We start from the raw sequence: 16,889 nt of genomic DNA on the forward strand, positions 1-16,889 counted from the left end.
TGCGGAAGGCGGGAAGCCGGGCGGAGAACTGGCGGTGGGGATCCTCCCACCCGCTCCCAGCTCGGACTGACGAGGCTGCCCCACTGCTGAGCTGAGCCAACGACGACATGTAATAGACATTCTTGGCTCCAACTGATTTGTCAAGGGGGTCACGGTGGTCTAATGACAGCTTTGTGGAGAGCAACTGCGTTTGCTTCACGTCAGGAAAGATGCTGGACTCCATATCCCCTTTCTGAACTGTCCACACAACCCTTCCTAAGGCGTCCTCCTGCTCTCAGTGCTTGGGACGTGGGAAAGAGGTCATGTCACCAATTTGTCTGGTCCTACACCTCACGTACATTAATTCAAATCAGTACCCCACACCGCACCCTGCAGGGGTAAAGTAAACTTGAGACACTTCCTCAGGCGACTTCTTCCATGCAGCAGTAGTCAGCCTCCAACCAGAAAGGATGGAACTGATTTACATCCACCCCCCAATCCCAAGACTTCCAAAAAGGTGGCAGGTTCTAACAAAGAGAGAGCTAGAGTCAGAGGACCTATGTTCCAGTCTGGACTTGAATACTATATATTATTCTATCAACTTCAAATACCTCTATAAAATGGAGAATTGGACTAGGTGATCTCTTAGGACTCTTAACTCTATGATTTTATTCCAACACTAGTCATCCTGTGCACGAATTGGTGGGCAGTAGCTCTCTGCGGGGCCTGGCCGCTCCATGCCCACTGCCTAGAGGCTCTCCATGATGCAAGCATTCCACACCCCAGCTTGGCCAAAGGCCCATCTGTGGCCAGATGAGGAATGCTCACACTGCCCACTCTCAGTGGCATCCCTCTCCCCCCACCACCCCACAGACTGGGGCCCTCCAGCAGGGCTGAGAGGACTGGGCACCGCCATGTTTGTGATGGAGTGATGGTTAACTTGCATATTACCCTTTTATTAGATAGGATAATAGGTTGCCCTGGCTGGTATTCCTAGTGATTAGAGCATCAGCCTGTGCATTGAACAGTCTGGGGTCTGATTCCTGGTCAAGGACATACTTGTTTGCAGGTATGATCCCCAACCCTGACAGGACACATACTAGAGGCAAACAACGTGTCTCTCGCACATTGTTTTTTCCCCCTCCCCCCCTTCTATTCTCTCTCTCAAAAAAAAAAGTCAATGAAATATCCTCTGGTGAGGATTAAAACAACAAAAATAGGTGGCTCTGGCTAGAGTTGCCTGGATAGCTTTGTTTCTCTCTCAAGAGGCAACAAAGGTGCTTGGCAGTTCAGTAGCTAAGGAAGATAGAAAGCTGACTTTATAACCCATCTTTCCCTATGGTGGCAAATTATGCCTCCTCTCCAGACAAAAGCCTAATCACAGGTCCTAATAGACTAGACCTCTCTGTAGTTAATCAGAAAGACCTATACCCAGGAGTCCAAGAGTCACCACTAAGATTCTCAAATGGACACTCTTGGGTCTTGGATAAGGGCACAGATCTAGGTTTAGCCAAAATCAGTTTGGCTCAGTGGATAGAGCATCGGTCTGCGGACTGAAAGATCCCAGGTTCGATTCTGGTCAAGGGCATGTACCTTGGTTGCGGGCACATTCCCAGTAATGGGTGTGCAGAAGGCAGCTGATTGATGTTTCTCTCTCATCGATGTTTCTAGCTCTCTATCCCTCTTCCTTCCTCTCTATAAAAAAAATCAATAAAAAATATGTTAAAAAATAAACAAATATGTCTAGGTTTAAGTAAGGTGTGGGAAAGAAGAGGCAGGGAGAACAGGGTTGGAGCAGGAAAGGCCATAACTTCACTTTATTTGTATTTCCTCCACACAAAACCATCAAAACAGAAAGAGATGACCAGGGAAAGGGCTGAAAATGTGTTCAATCTGCACATTCTCAGGGCTGTTCCAGGGAGCGCTTAAGGCCGAGTGCCTGTTAGAATAGCTTCAGATCCAGCACTAAGTCCTCATGCCTTGGCCTGAAGTCTTCACAGATCAGTGGCTTGAGCCTTGTAATTACTTCTCCTTTGCCCACCTTGATTGTAAGGCAGGAAAACAGAGTGAAATGCTCCTCTCTGATGGGCAAGGGGAATCACAGCCCACAGATGTAGTGCACCTTCTGAGCTACAGGAGCAGAAGCTGAAGCCGCTTCCGGACAGTTGCAGGCTTGGCTAGAGACCAATGGTGTATGACCGGCCTGTCGGATTGTGAATAGCAGAACAGACTGGTGCTGTCACAGCCCACTCATACCACACCTTCTTGGAATTGCTGCATCGCCAAAAACGCACACAGATGGTTTGGCCTTCGCGTACTGTAATGGGCTGCTGTAAGAAGAAAGATGGAATTTTAGAGTGGAGCTAATGAATTATATGTGGCAATGTATTGAGCTAGGTATGGAGATAAAATGATAAAACATGACATCCCAACCCTCATGAAATTTATTTGAAATCTATCAGAATAATCAGAACTGAAAAACCAGACATTAAGCAAATAATTTAAAATGTGATCAGTGTATGAACATGCACAGAGGGAACGCTAACTTAGTCTAGGAGGTCAGAAAGTTATGACAATAAGGAAGCCCAGAAAATAAGTTAGCTGGGTGAAGAAGCAAGCAAATAATTTTACAGGCAAAGGAGAAAGGTATGAAAGGCCGAGGCAGGAAAGATAGTGTATCAGAGGAACCAAAAGCCATCTCTGGCCTGAAGCAATGTAATCAAGGGGACAGTAGCTAGAAAGGCAGGCTAAAAACAAATCAACCAAGTCTCACAAGTAATGCTCAGGATTTTAACTGTTACCCTAGGGACAGTGGGAAGGGTTTTAAGCAGGAGAGAAGTACAATCAGATTTGAGTTTTTAAAAGGTGATTCTTACTCAAGGTAAAAAAAAAGAAGAGCAGCTGGAGGAGATGTGGGAAGCCAGGGAGAAGGCCACTGCAGATATCCTAACATCTACAACTGGGATCCAAGAACGTGAGAGCAAAACATGCTCTCCATACCCAACAGCTGAAGTTATTCCTTAACCTATGGAGTTTTAAAGGTGATTCCTACCTTAATGGGAAAGAAGATGGGAAACCATGAGAACATCCCAGGAGAGTGAGTCTCTGGACGGATACCTATGTAGACAAAATAATGAAAAAAATCGAGGTTCTCCATACAGTGCTTTTTGACTGGGTTGAGAAGGTTCTGAATTACTTTGAAACAAGTAATCAAAGATTCCCATTCCTGACTCCTGGGCTCCACGCAATCTTAATGAAACATGTACATGAGCTGCCCAAGTAGTACATGCTCATACCCACCATCCAGTGCCCCAAACTCACTCAGAGTGATGTCCTGATAAAGCACAGTCTCAAAGTAGCCTGCAAAACCATGCAGTACTGTATTCACCTCCACGGGAAACTCCAAGGTACAGTAGCGGTTGTTGTCAATCACAGGATCTGTCAGGGAAAAGTTGTGTGGGTGACAAAGGGCCAGAAGTTCTAGACAACTTGGTAAAGAGCAAGACCAAGGGAAGCTTAGACAAGGCAGAACCAGACAGCAAAGGAGAAAAGTAGGAGGGTGAGCTCTTATGCACCCAGTCAGAGGACAGACACACAGGAACCCACCTCTGTTGGGATGGCTGAAGGTAAAACAGGGCTGGGGCGCAGACAGCTGGTGGAAATTGTGCAGTCGTACCACATAAGGCATCTCAAACTGGGCCTGACCCAAGAGACAGAGGGCAAGAACTGGAGAAAATAGGTCACAGATACCTACTTCCTCAGGGAAAGAAGCTCATGTCTGAGGAACATGGAAAAGAATAAAAACGAACTTTCAGTTCGACCACTTTCCCACATCCCCAGCTCCTCCTGTACCTAACCATCTTCTGGTGCTAATACAGAAAAATAAAAACTAGAGAGGAGACCTCCAGAAGAGAGTGTTTTTTATTTTTTTACCTCAGGGTCACGGTCCTTTTCCCGACAGGCTCGGACCTCATTGTACAGCTTGGAGGAGGAGATAGGAGCCAGAAAGGAGGTGTACTCCCCAGGGATGCTCACACCGTCATCTGCAGTGCAGGAGGATTACATTAGTTTCGAAGAGATGGAAATGGCTATCTGTACGAACTGAAAGCTCAAACTCACTCATCTAAACAGTCCCAGGCAGCTCAATGTTGTCACATCCCCAGGCCAACCTGCTCCTAACTCCTGTCACAGGGGATTCCACCTCCAGGTTAATTTATAGAGTCACACAAGATTAAAACTGCCCTGGCTGGTTACTCAATGGTTAAAGCATCAGCCTGTAATGAATGGCCACAGGTTTGATTCTTGGTCAAGGGCATGTACCCGGGTTGCAGGTTTGATCCCGGGCTCCGATATGGGCATGGCCATGCAGAAGGCAATCAATCAATGCCTCACATCAATGTTATTCTCTCTCCCTCCCTCTCTCTCTCTCTCTCTCTCTCTCTCTCTCTCTCTCTCCCCCCCTGCTCCCTCCCTCTCACCTTCTCTTAAAAAAAAAAGTCAACGGAAAAAACATACTCAGATGAGAATTAACAGACAACAATAAAACAGCCCTGGAAGGAACCTAAGATATCTAAATGAGTGCTTAACTTTAGTGAGGTCACAAAACTCTTTGAGATCTTGATGAAAACTAAGCCAAAGGTACCTATCACAGCAACTCAGGGAGTCCACAGACCTCAGATTAAGCGTCTCTGCTATAATCTACTTCCCTCATTTTATTTTATTTTAAAATATGTTTTTATTGATTTTAGAGAAAAAGGGAGAGGGAGAGAGAAACATTGATCCCAACCAGGATCAATCCTGCAACCTGGGTATGTGCCTTGATTGGGAATCAAACCGGTGACCTTTCAATGCACAAGACAACACTCAACCAACTGAGCTACACCAGACAGAGCCACTACCCTCATTTTATAAATGTTCACATTGAAGTTCAGAGAGATTACTTTATTTCCTAAGGGCACTGACCCAAGTTCAACCCTCCTCTCCTTAAACTCTGTAACCTCCTCTTAGGTTACTGTCTCACCCAATCCTGCCATTCCCCCATCCCCACAGCCTTCGCAGTTGATAATCCAATCCCCTTACTCAGTACACCCCAGCTTGGAGGCACCTTTTAGGAAGTGCTGGGCTCCATCTAGGCACTCAGGTGATAGTTCATTATCAGCAAAGGAGCCCAGAAGCTCGCTGACAATGATGTCTGCTTTCTCTGGAGCCACCCATTCCCGCATGTCCGATGACACTACTGTCACCTGGCTTCCCCATTCTTCAAACTGCCAGTTTTCTAGTCTAAAACAGAAATGATACAAGTAAGGACACTGATAAGAAAAACTGACACTGGGGACAAACTTCCCAGGAAGAGGGTTGCTACTCACGTCACCACAGCATTAGGGTTCTTCTCCACGGCATACAGCTTTATCCGCCGGTCAGCCTGCTTGGCTGCCCGCAGGGAAGCGTTCACCAGGGGACCCCGACCTGCTCCCAGCACCATCAGCACCCTAAGAAAGGGGCAGAGTTAAGCTGACTCAGCACATCGAGAAGTAGGCACACAAATCTCCGGGATCGTGGGGAGGCTACTCACTGAACATTGGTGTCCTTCTCTTCTTCTGGCACTCGGTCTAACAGGCATTTATAGATGGCCTGGTGGAAAAGGAGAGAAGACCTCATATCTATAATCCCACCCTCACCTAAGTCATTCTGGACCTGTGCTTGACATGATCTTGGATGCACACTGTACCTGCTGGTATTGAGAGTATTTGATGGGGTCCTTTTCAAATACTTCATATGTCTGAGATTCGAGATTGTCCATCAGGGGCTGATGAATGAGGGGAAATAGGCAAAGTAAGTTAGACAGTTTCTGAAAAGGATAATGCACCAATTACCAAAACCTTTCACCATTGTTGCCTGAGCTTTGGCAGGATTTTAGAACACCTACTCTCAAGAGACATTCCCCACCCCACCCCAACCTCTCCCAGACCTACCTGGAGCGGGGACTGCAGATAGTCTTCATAGCCCTTGGCGAAGAGTTCATAGGCGTTGGGGGGAGGGCGGTTCTGGCTTAAGTATTCCAAATACTGGAGGTAGGAGCAGAACTCCTTCTCTGAATGGTGGTTGGTGCCTGTGATGATGAACTGCACCTCCAACTGTGAGAGAAGTAAGACCATCAGATACAGTCCTTATACCAAGACTCTGGGATATTATTATGGCTATGGCCAGAGTCCGAGCACAAAATAAGTCCCAGCAGCTCTCCAAATACCAACAAAAGCAGCATAATGCTTCAATGAACTTAACTTATAAAGCCTTCCTATGCCATTATAAGCATTAGCCTGGCTCAGAGAGCCCCATGAATCCTTGCTGTAACTTCTTAAGTGAAACCTTCTGCAAGGTTCTCTTGAGATCTGGTAACTTTTTTAAAGTTTCTGGGGCTTCCACTGACATTTGCCTTTTTTCTCTCAAAACCCCCAACTCTGCTGAAATTGTTTTCCAGAAACAAGAGGAAGGGAGTCAGCCCACAGGAAAAAGAGCGTCACACATATGGGAATAAGGCAAAAGGATTTGCTGGAGAGCCTTCAGAACCATTCTACAACCCACCTTAAGCAGCCGGAAGATCAGCCTCTGATGCATCTTAGAAAGAACAGGAAATCCCTTCTTATTGGTCAGGAAAATGCTGGTGGGAAGAACAGCTGCTTTGATGGGCTCCCCAAGCCAACGATCAATGACATGATTAGATGGGAGGTCAGCTCCAATTTCAAGAGCTACACAGGGGAAAGAAAGACATGTGAACTACTGCAAGACAAGAAGCCTTTGCTTGCTCTTTTGTGCAAGATCTATTTTAGCAAGGAAGCCTTGCCCCAGCCCAATGGGTGTGGCTCAGTGGTTGAGCGTCGACCTATGAACCAGGTTATGGTTCGATTCCCAGTCAGAACACATGCCTAGGTTATGGGCTTGATCCCCAGTGTGGAGCATGCAGGAAAGAGGCAGCCGATTGATGATTATTTCTTATCATTAATGTTTCATCTCTCTCTCCCCCTTTGTCTCCAAAATCAATAAAAATACATTAAAAAAAAGGGCAATGCACCCTTGGCTGGTTACTCAGTGGTCAGAGTGTCAGCCTTTAGAATGAAGGGTTGTGGGTTCGATACATTTGGTTGCAGGTTCCCCAGCCCCAATTGGGCGAATGCGAGAGGCATCCAATCAATATGTCAACTATGTTTCTCTCTCTCCCCCCACTTCCTCACTCTCTAAAAATCAATGGGAAAAAAATATCCTTGGGTGAGAATTTAAATAAATAAGTAAAATAAAAGCAAGGCACACTGAGGCACAGAAAAATAGCAAGACTTCCCAGCAGCCAAGTCTACATGAAACTCCTGATTCTTATTCCAGGTCAGAAAAGGGATACCTATCTTAGGACCTTCATGAACTTACCCACCGCAATCCTCTTGTTATAGTCACATAAGGTCCGGAAATTGTGCCACCTGTCCGGAGTCAAACACAGAAAAATACCATCAAATATGGCCCACCATAGCTCAAGAAGACCGTCCTATAGGTTCCATCCCATACTTCCTTCACCCTACCCTTTGCCCTGGTACAGCAGCAAAAGGAGACATACCACATCCATGTCTTCTCCTCTCCACTGTACTCCTCTGTGTGTGCAGTTGGTGCATTCTCAATTATATCATCTCTCAGGTCCTCTGGTGCCACCAATGGTACTCGCATCCAGAACTGTACATGAACAAGTACCCTACTTAGAATTTGTTGGGTCCAAAAGCTTCCCTCAATTAAAAGCCCCTAATCCAGACCTCAAATTAATCCATTAATGTGCTTCCCCCAAATTTGTGATTATATGTGCATATACATACAGCTTATGTATATTATGCTCTTATGTAAATATCAGCTTTGTCCTATATTTCAACCATAAGTTTCTGGGGATTTTTATATTCTTTTTTTATCAATCTCTGCTCACCACTTTTAGACAGCAGCAAGTAGTACTGATATCTCAGTTCTGCCAAATGTACCCTTCAATGAATGGCTAGGAACAAGAAGGTACATAGCACACCCAGACTACCATCATATGCAGCAGGAAAGGAGGCCTTCAGCCGTACCATGGAGGAGTGGTGGCCAGTGTGGATGTGGTTGGTCAAAATTCTGGCCAGGTTTGTGTTATCTTCCTGATTTAGTGGCAGCAGGAAAGCTGGAAGACCTAAATATGCTCCAAAATTCAGCTCCTGTAACATGGCCTGGAATGGAGATCAAGAGAAAAAGGTTAAGAGTTAGCAATCCAAATAGTTTTAATTGCATTATATCAGAGTTACTGAGTTATAGGGGGGTGGGAGGAACTATTTTCCCCAACCAGCTTTGTTACAAACCTGATCTTTAGAAAAATCCAGAGAAATCAAACAATCTTACCGCCTCCGAGTTCCTGCGGATCTTCTCCACTTTTGAGTCTGGATGGATCCATGGAGAAAGCTTCCCCACAATCAGGGTATTCCAGTCTATACTCCCCACCCAAGAAAGACAAAGACTGAATGAGGTTAGGCACTTTACTCACTCCATTTCTAGTTCTTAACAGAGAATAGAAAATAGAGATGAGAGACAAAGACTTTTTCTATCACAGATATGGGGAAATTAGGAAACTAAGGCTTTTTAGCAGGGAAGCAAGGAGAAAAATAATTATCTCTGTCCTAGGGACTTACACAATATATCTAAGCCAAGAAAGAAGAATAAGGGCTCTGCTAAAGCAGACGTTAACTGCCTCTAATAATTAATTAAGGGTTATATGGGATGTTCCCTACCCCTTCCTGACAGCAGTAGGTCTGATCGTGTCTGGGGGCCCGGTCGATTCTTAGCAGGTTCCTGAGTGAATTCCCTCTTGAAACGCGGGTGGAAGACAGGCATGCAGAGGAAATCAAACCTACAACCGTGACAGACCCAGAGTCGTCATGTAAAGAGCAGCAGTGCCCAGAGGTCCAAGCAACTGGATTAGGCTATCGGATTCTGCACAACCCTCCCAGCTGCCACCATCAGTCAACGGACTGCACTGCTGAGTCCAGCCCACCTTGGGGCATTACCACCTCCATCGCCTTGGGCCTCAATATCTCCACAAAACACAGCCATGGAAAAGATGAGTGAGGGAAAAAGATGAAAGTCCACACCAAGTGGATTTTCTACTCCTCTGTCACTGGTTTTCCAGGACTGTCACATCCCCATCCATCCCAGGACTGCCCAGGCCTCCCCCTGAAAGGTTTATCTCTCCTCTCCCCAGCCCCTTAACACTTCCAGTTTCAGACAATAATTTCGCTCTTCAGGGCCCTTAGAGGGCTGTAAGCACCTTTTCTGAGTTTGCCTGGCAACTCCCCCGACTTTTGGACCTAGTGACCACACACCTCAGTAAGGTTGTTTTTTTTCTTCTTCTTTTTTTTTCTTTTCTAACGCTCCAAGGCCCGAGGCTTCCCTCCCCAAGGTGAGTACTGGTACCCACTCACCCCCAGCCCATCTTATCCACTCCGACCCCATCTCCCCTGCCTCTCGGGGATGACTAGTCTGCCTCTCTCCGCCCTCCCATTCGGACCCCGCATTCTGCCCGCGGAGGTCCAGGCCCTCACCCCTGCTTGGCCACAGCCCCCAGTGTGTCAGCTATTTCGGGGACGCAATTCAGGTCCCTGCCGCTGGACACGCGGCTGCCACCAGCAGCTCCAACCGTCATCGCCGCCATCTTTTCCCTCGCCTAGTCCACGCCGGGATTCCTTAATACTAGCAGCCAATCACAAAGCCGGGAGGGGGAAAAGCCCCGGGGAGGCGGGACGAGTCGCCCTAACAACCAGAGCATCTTCCCCTGCTCCAGTGGCCCTTCCGGCCAATCCGCGGGCAGTACAGTGACGTATTGCGTGGCTCCGAAACATTGACCAATCGCAGGGTCTAGTTCTTGACGAGCTTCAGTCTCCCATAATGCCTCAACCACTCGCAGAATCTCGTCGAGGAACTACACGTCCCATGAAACCCTGCAACATAAGCTTGAAGTACGGTCCCAGAAAGTACCTCAATTGTCTTAGGGCCAGTGGCGCAATGGATAACGCGTCTGACTACGGATCAGAAGATTCCAGGTTCGACTCCTGGCTGGCTCGGAAAGACAAAAGGGTTTATATTGCAACAAAGGGGTAAAATTCCTTATTGCTCCAGCGTCTCCTTTTCTCTTTCATACTAATGTTCCCTCACTACCTTCTCCTTCAATATCAGGACTTAAATTGGTCGAGTTCTGCAGCCATCTTATGTCAGCTTTTTCCGTTACCTAATTCAAAGATGGTTCTCGTGTAACTACTTACATCTGAACCTGGGTTAATGGCTGGTGTTCTTAAAATAGGCTTGTATGGATCTTGGTGTGTTATATGTAAATAAATTGTGGCATTTCAGCCACTAGATACTCCAAGTGGTTCTATATCTCAAACATACAATAAAAGGTGTATAAACACACATCCAAACATACACAGCAAGATGGAAAAAAGAAATTCATAATGAGCAACTACAGTAGAGAGGAGTCACGAACAGCCTGACAGAGGCCTGAGAGAATCTCTGCATTTTATTTTGTCAATACCTGATAGAAGGATGGAAAAGAAGGAAAGGAATGAAGAAAGGAAAGACACAGGGAGGAAAAAGGGAATGCCTGCAGGCAGGGAGCCCAGAGGTGCTGAGGGCCTGGCAGCGGCGATGGAACGGAGATCACAAAGCCCAAAGCGGGAGGCAATGACAGAACTTAGGGACTGACTGGCAGAGAGATATGAGAAAGAGAATTAATTATGTGCTCTCTGTGAGACAAGAAATGAAAGAAACCGTTCTGGGAGAATCAGGTTATGGGCTTGGAACTGCAGAATTGAACCTCGAGGGGGCGCTGTACAATAATTGGATGTATAGTGACCTGAACCAGACAAAATTTAGAAATCGCCAGAAGAGAGGTAGTGAATGAAGTCAAGAGACTGAAATCACCATCGCCCGTGGGGGCAAAGTCCTGGGAAACAAGGGAAGGCTGTGGGTAGGATAAGCAATAAGGACCCCTGGGTGCAATATAAATATCCCAAAAGGATAAAAGTCTAAAAGCCCAAGAACTAAGAAGATGCTTATGAAGCCAAAGGGGGTTGGGAGATGCTTTTGTTCCATTTTAGTCTTCATTCAGTTCCTGCAGGTATTATTATTATTATTATTATTATTATTATTATTATTATTATTATTTTATTCTTTATTCTTTATTCTTTAGAACAGCTTTAGATTTACAGAAAAGTTGAGCAGAAAGTACAGTAAGTTCTCATATGCCACCTTACAGCTTTCTCTAGGTGGTTTTTTTTTTTTTTCTGTTTTGTTACAGATTGTAGAGAGAAAGGGAGAGAAATATTGATTTGTTGTCCCACTTATTTATGCAGTCATTAGTTGATGTTTGTATATGCCCTGACTGGGGACCAAACTCACAACCTTGGCATATTGGGATAAAGCGCTAACCAACTGAGCTACCCTGCCACTGAGGCTTTCTCTATTATTAACATCTTAACATCTCTATAGTATATTTATTACTAATATTGAAACAATATGGACCAATATTGAAACATTATAAACTAAAGTATATAGTTTATTCAGGCTTTCTTCGTTTTTACCTAATGTCCTCTTTCTGTTCCATCCCATCCAGGACACATTACATATAGTGGATATGTCTCCTGAGGCTCCTCTGGGCTGGGGCAGTTTCTCAGATATTCCTTGTTTTTGATGACTTTGAGGAGTACTGGTCAGATATTCTCCTCTATTTGAATTTGCCTGATGGTTTTATTATGATTAGATTGGGATTATGGATTTAAGGGAGGAAGATCATAGAGATAAAGTGCCATTTTCATCACATCATATCCAGAGTACATACTATGGACATAATTTATCACTGTTGATACTGACCTTTATCACTTGACAGAATTACACTCCCCTCTTCCCTCTGCCTTCTTCCATCTTCCACTCTTTGGAAGGAAGCCATTATGTGCATCCCACACTTAAGCAGTAGAGTTACACTCCCCTTCCTTTAGGGTGGAGTGGCTACAATATTTATTTGGATTCTTCCCTGCAGGTCTTATGAGTAGGTGGTTGTCCACAGGGAGAGGGTGAGTGATCCGCTGACATTTTCAGAAGTATGAAAGAGTTGTTGAGGATGCTTGCTTGCTCTCTGCCCCAGCTGTGTCCAAGCAAACTGCATCACAGAAGACTTAGTAAATGTTGTTTCTTCTTTAAAGCTAATTATCTGGGTTGTGGACCATCTGTGCTCCTGGCATCTTCCTCTTCATGTCAAGCTGGCTGCTCTGTTGGTTGTTAAGTAACGAGAGAGAGAGAGAGAGAGAGAGAGAGAGAGAGAGAGAGAGAGAGAGAGAGAGAGGAAAACCTATAAAACAATAATGCCAGCTTTGCCATTAGTTACAATAATTTTCTAAAGGATTTGTGTAAAAAGAGCCTAGAATTTATGATTATCCTTAAAGTAAGTTTAGATGGGTTGAATTTCATTTGTTATATCGTTGCTTTTTCGTTCAAAATGGCTTCAGCTATACGGCAAGCATAATGCTGAACAATTCCCAATAATTCCATACCACATTGCTCCTCACCTTTCCTACAGCACTTTCTTGTGTCTTAAAACACACACACACAAAAACAACAAACAAACAAACAGCAACAAGAAAACACCATGTATTTTGGGTCTGCCTGTAATAGCTGTAGAGAAGCATAAGGAAAGGACTGAAAAAGAAATAGAGAACCTTGTAAAGGACTCTTCCAACGTGTAAAGTCAAAGCTGGTGAAGTCTACCTATGTCCTGCTTTGTCTGCTCTGCCCTGCATGCTGAATGAACTCTGTGCTCAGAAGCATGGGAATCACTGTTACCCTCCTCCACTGGATGTAGGCCTGGCTGGGATGAAGATAGAGAGATGATAGAACAAAAGGGCAAATGTCCTGGGTGAGAAATAATGTTACTTTCCAGTGTTTTGGCCAGTGACCAACAGGCCAAAGCACTGGAAACTGTCCTGTAAGGGAAGGAGTACCCACTCTCAGACCATCTTCGAATGGCCCTGCCACATTCCTCATCTTCAGGCCCAGTTCTATCTGAGCTTGTTTTTGTGTAAACACGTCTAGCCCATTGTAAACCCTCCTTTCCTCTTCTCCTGTGCTGCCCTCCTCCCTCAGCACTTACTCCCTCCCCAGGACCACCTTCACTCACCTCGGTGCCTGCCCAGCCAGCTAAATTCTTCAACGTCAAAATAATGGCCCATCTGACCCTCCTGCTTAAATTGCTGCTTCAAGGCTGTCCTCCAGACACCAAAGTGGCAAAGTTACTGAGGCAAAATAATCTGTGCTGATTTGCATTCTCTTCCTTGTCATCTTCTATTATATGGTATTTATCTGTCAAATAGAAAGTGGAAACTGTTCTAGAACAGAAAAAGATGGAAAACTACAGTTTGTTTATGAAGCCAGGATATACCTAATGTAAAAACCTGTCAACCCTAGCTGGTTTGGTTCAGTGGACAGAGCATCAGCCTGTGGACTGAAGGGTCCTACGTTCCATTCTGGTCAAGGGCACATGCCAGGGTTTTGGTTTGATCTCCAGTATGGGGCGTGCAGAAGGCAGCCAATAGATAATTCTCTCTTATCATTGATGTTTCTATCTCTCCCTTCCTCTCTGAAATCAATAAAATAAAAACATTAAAAAAAATAAATAAATAATTTTAAAAGCCTGTCAGAAATAGCACCCCCCCACACGCACACATGCAAAATCAGTCTCACTTCTGAATATAAATGCAAAGTCTTAAAATATTTAAGATTAACACAAAATTTAACAATATATTAAAATATAATTATATACAACAATTAATTAGGGTTTATTCCAGGAATTAATACAGGTTAGGTATTAGAAAATTTATTTATGCAATAGATCAAAAATAAACCAAACCAAAAAAGTTTACTAATTTTTAAAAAAAATATTTTTTGGTGATTTCAGAGAGGAAGGGGGAGGGAGAGAGAGAGAGAGAGAGAGAGAGAGAGAGAGAGAGAGAGAGAGAGGGAGGGAGAGAGAGAGAAAATCAATGATGAGAGAGAATCACTGATTGGCTACCTCCTGTACATCCCCTACAGGGCATCAAGCCCACAATCCATTCATGTTCTTTTGACCAAATCAAAACTCAAAACTGGAACCCTTCAGTTCACAAGCTGAAGCTCTGCCCACTGAGCCAAACTGGCTAGGGTCAAGCTGATAATTTTATATATATATATATATATATATATATATATATATATATATATATATTATTGATTTTTTACATAGAGGAACATTGACCAGCTGCCTCATGCACACCCCCTACTGGGGATGTGCTCACAACCAAGGTACATGCTCTTGACCAGAATCGAACCCAGGACCTTTCAGTCCCCAAGCCGACGCTCTATCCATTGAGCCAAACCGGTTTCCGCCAAGCTGATAATTTTTAAAAATATATACTTTATTAATTTTTTTTACAGACAGGGAGAGGGATAGAGAGAGTTAGAAACATCAATCAGCTGCCTCTTGCACACCCACTACCAGGGATGTGCCCACAACCAAGGTACAGGACCTTGACCGGAATCGAACCCGGGACCTCTCAGTCCGCAGACCGATGCTCTACCACTGAGCCAAACTGGTTTCAGCCCAAGCTGATAATTTTTAATAGCCATCAAATAGAGGATAGCAAGTTAATTCCATTTTCTATAAACATTCTTAATAGTCTTAATATTCTTCATATATAAATACATGTATGTTTATATATGAAGTCAACAATTTATGTAGATAAAATAAAACTGTCTAGTTTCATTACTGTATTTAATATTCTGAAAATTTCAATTCAATAAGACTGAAAATTTAAAAAGAGGGGGTTATAACTTTTGAAAAGAGTGAGGCAAATTTATCATTGTTTCCAGATGATATGTTGTATACATAGAAAATTCATGAGAATCAATTCTAAAATAATGAGAATTAATAATAGAATTCAGAGATATCACTTGATATAAGACAAATATAAAACACTAGTGGCCCAGTGCATGAAATTTGTGCACTCAGTGCAGGGAGGGAGGTCTCCCAGCCTGGCCTGTGCCCTGTCACAGAGTGGGAGCCTTGGAGCCATCACCCCAAAGAAGTAGGCCCTGCCCACCGATCCAGGGCTCCTCCATGGATTGCCCCAAAGAGGTAGGCCGGAGCCCGGGAGGCCTGGGCCAGGCTGTGGCAGAGGCCTGCGAACCCCAGTGCAGGTGTGTGGAAAGGCCTCTCTGCCTCATCCTGTCCCGGACAATGCAAGTCCCTGCCCACCCGCGCCTGCTGCGCATGCAGCCTGCTGATTGGTTGTTACTGTGATGCGTCCAGACCAATTTGTATATTACCCTATTATTAATATAGATATTTGTAGCCTTCTTATTTACTAAAATATAATCTATTCAAAGACATAATTAATTAAAAAAAATATACTACCCTGGTGAGTTTGGCCCAGTGAACAGAAGGGATCTAGGTTCCATTCCAGTCGAGGGCATGTACTACAGCTGGGAGGCAACCAATTGATGGGCAGACACATCAATGTTTCTCTCTCTCTCCCTCCCCACCTCCTTTTCACTCTCTTTAAAAATCAATTAAAAAATATCCTCAAGTGAGGATTAAAATTTTAAAAATCCCAATAACATAATAGTTAAGATGACAGCTGGTGGAACCAGATGTCTTGTTCATTCATTTTCTAACCATGTGAACTGAACCACTCTGGACTGTTTCCTTATCCACAAAATAAGAATGTTAATTCTCATAGAGCTGTTTGGGGATTAAATTAGTTAGTACAGTAAAGCATTTAGAACCTACCCTACATATAGTAATATTAGTATTTACTCCATTCACAGTGGTTACAATAACAATACCATAAAAAACTTTATTATGCCCTAGCTGGTTTGGCTCAATGGATAGAGCGTCAGCCTGCAGACTGAAAGGTCCCAGGTTTGATTCCATTCAAGGGCATATGCCAGGTGTGGGCTTAATCCCCAGTAGAAGGTGTATAGGAGGCAGATATTCAATAATTCTCTCTCGCTCGGCCATGTGGCTCAGTGGTTGAGCATCGACCTATGAACCAGGAGGTCATGGTTCAGTTCCCGGTCAGGGCATGTGTCCAGGATGCAGGCTCAATTCTCAGTGTGGGGTGTACAGGAGGAAACCAATCAATGATTCTCTCTCTTCATTGATGTTTCTCTCTCTCTCCCTCTCCCTTCCCCTCTGAAGTCAATAAAAATATTTAAAAAAATAATTCTCTCTCATCATTGATGTTTTTATCTCTTTCTCTCTCTCCTTTCATCTATGAAATCAATAAAAAATACATATTAAAAAATGTTACCAACATTAAAAAAAACAACTTATCTTTAACCTTACCGAAAAAATGTGAAGAACCTATGAAAGAAAATTATAAAAAATTTGCTGAAACCGGTTTGGCTCAGTGGATAGAGCGTCGGCCTGCGGACTGAAAGGTCCCAGGTTCGATTCCGGTCAAGGGCATGTACTTTGGTTGTGGGCACATCCCCAGTAGGAGGAATGCAAGAGGCAGCTGATTTATGTTTCTCTACCATCAATCTTTCTAACTCTCTATCCCTCTCTCTTCCTCTCTGTAAAAAGTCAGTTAGATATATATATTTTTTTAAATTATAAAAAATTTCTAAGAAATATAATGAAGGAACTATAATGAAAGACTTTATAACATTCAATTACAATTATAATGGAACCTCTTATTATTTGGTAAAATGATTCTACAGTTTATCTGTAATAAAGAGCAGACAAGAAAAGCAAAAAAAAAAATTCAAAAACAGGAGAAAGGAGAGGAAATTTTCTCTCTAACCCTTTTGAAAATTATGAAAATAAGTCATAT

General features: G+C 44.0%; 1 protein-coding gene and 1 non-coding gene across 3 annotated transcripts; one reads left to right on the forward strand and one right to left on the reverse strand.

The window, feature by feature from the left end:
- Nucleotides 1–1,768: 1,768 nt before the first annotated feature.
- On the reverse strand, nucleotides 1,769–9,774 carry PRMT5 (protein arginine methyltransferase 5). Of its 2 annotated transcripts, XM_036448657.1 has the most exons (17): nucleotides 9,573–9,774; nucleotides 8,763–8,881; nucleotides 8,377–8,462; nucleotides 8,073–8,207; nucleotides 7,580–7,692; nucleotides 7,396–7,445; nucleotides 6,562–6,725; nucleotides 5,952–6,113; nucleotides 5,708–5,785; nucleotides 5,552–5,610; nucleotides 5,346–5,468; nucleotides 5,084–5,259; nucleotides 3,913–4,022; nucleotides 3,586–3,679; nucleotides 3,301–3,417; nucleotides 3,032–3,096; nucleotides 1,769–2,309 (listed from the first exon to the last, which is right to left on the reverse strand). In XM_036448657.1, exons 1-17 carry the CDS (start codon nucleotides 9,680–9,682, stop codon nucleotides 2,157–2,159), a joined length of 1,914 nt encoding a protein of 637 aa, XP_036304550.1. In that variant the 5' UTR covers nucleotides 9,683–9,774; the 3' UTR covers nucleotides 1,769–2,156. The 2 variants fall into 2 exon arrangements, with proteins under 2 accessions (XP_036304550.1, XP_036304558.1); XM_036448665.2 differs by lacking the exon at nucleotides 8,763–8,881 and having other exon boundaries at nucleotides 9,573–9,717.
- Nucleotides 9,775–10,018: 244 nt separating this feature from the next.
- Nucleotides 10,019–10,091, forward strand: TRNAR-ACG. The gene has a single exon. It is a non-coding gene; the product is annotated as a tRNA-Arg (tRNA).
- The last annotated feature ends 6,798 nt before the right edge of the window (nucleotides 10,092–16,889 follow it).

The sequence above is a fragment of the Pipistrellus kuhlii genome, unplaced genomic scaffold (assembly GCF_014108245.1).
Source record: "Pipistrellus kuhlii isolate mPipKuh1 unplaced genomic scaffold, mPipKuh1.p scaffold_m20_p_1, whole genome shotgun sequence".
Lineage (NCBI taxonomy): Eukaryota > Metazoa > Chordata > Mammalia > Chiroptera > Vespertilionidae > Pipistrellus > Pipistrellus kuhlii.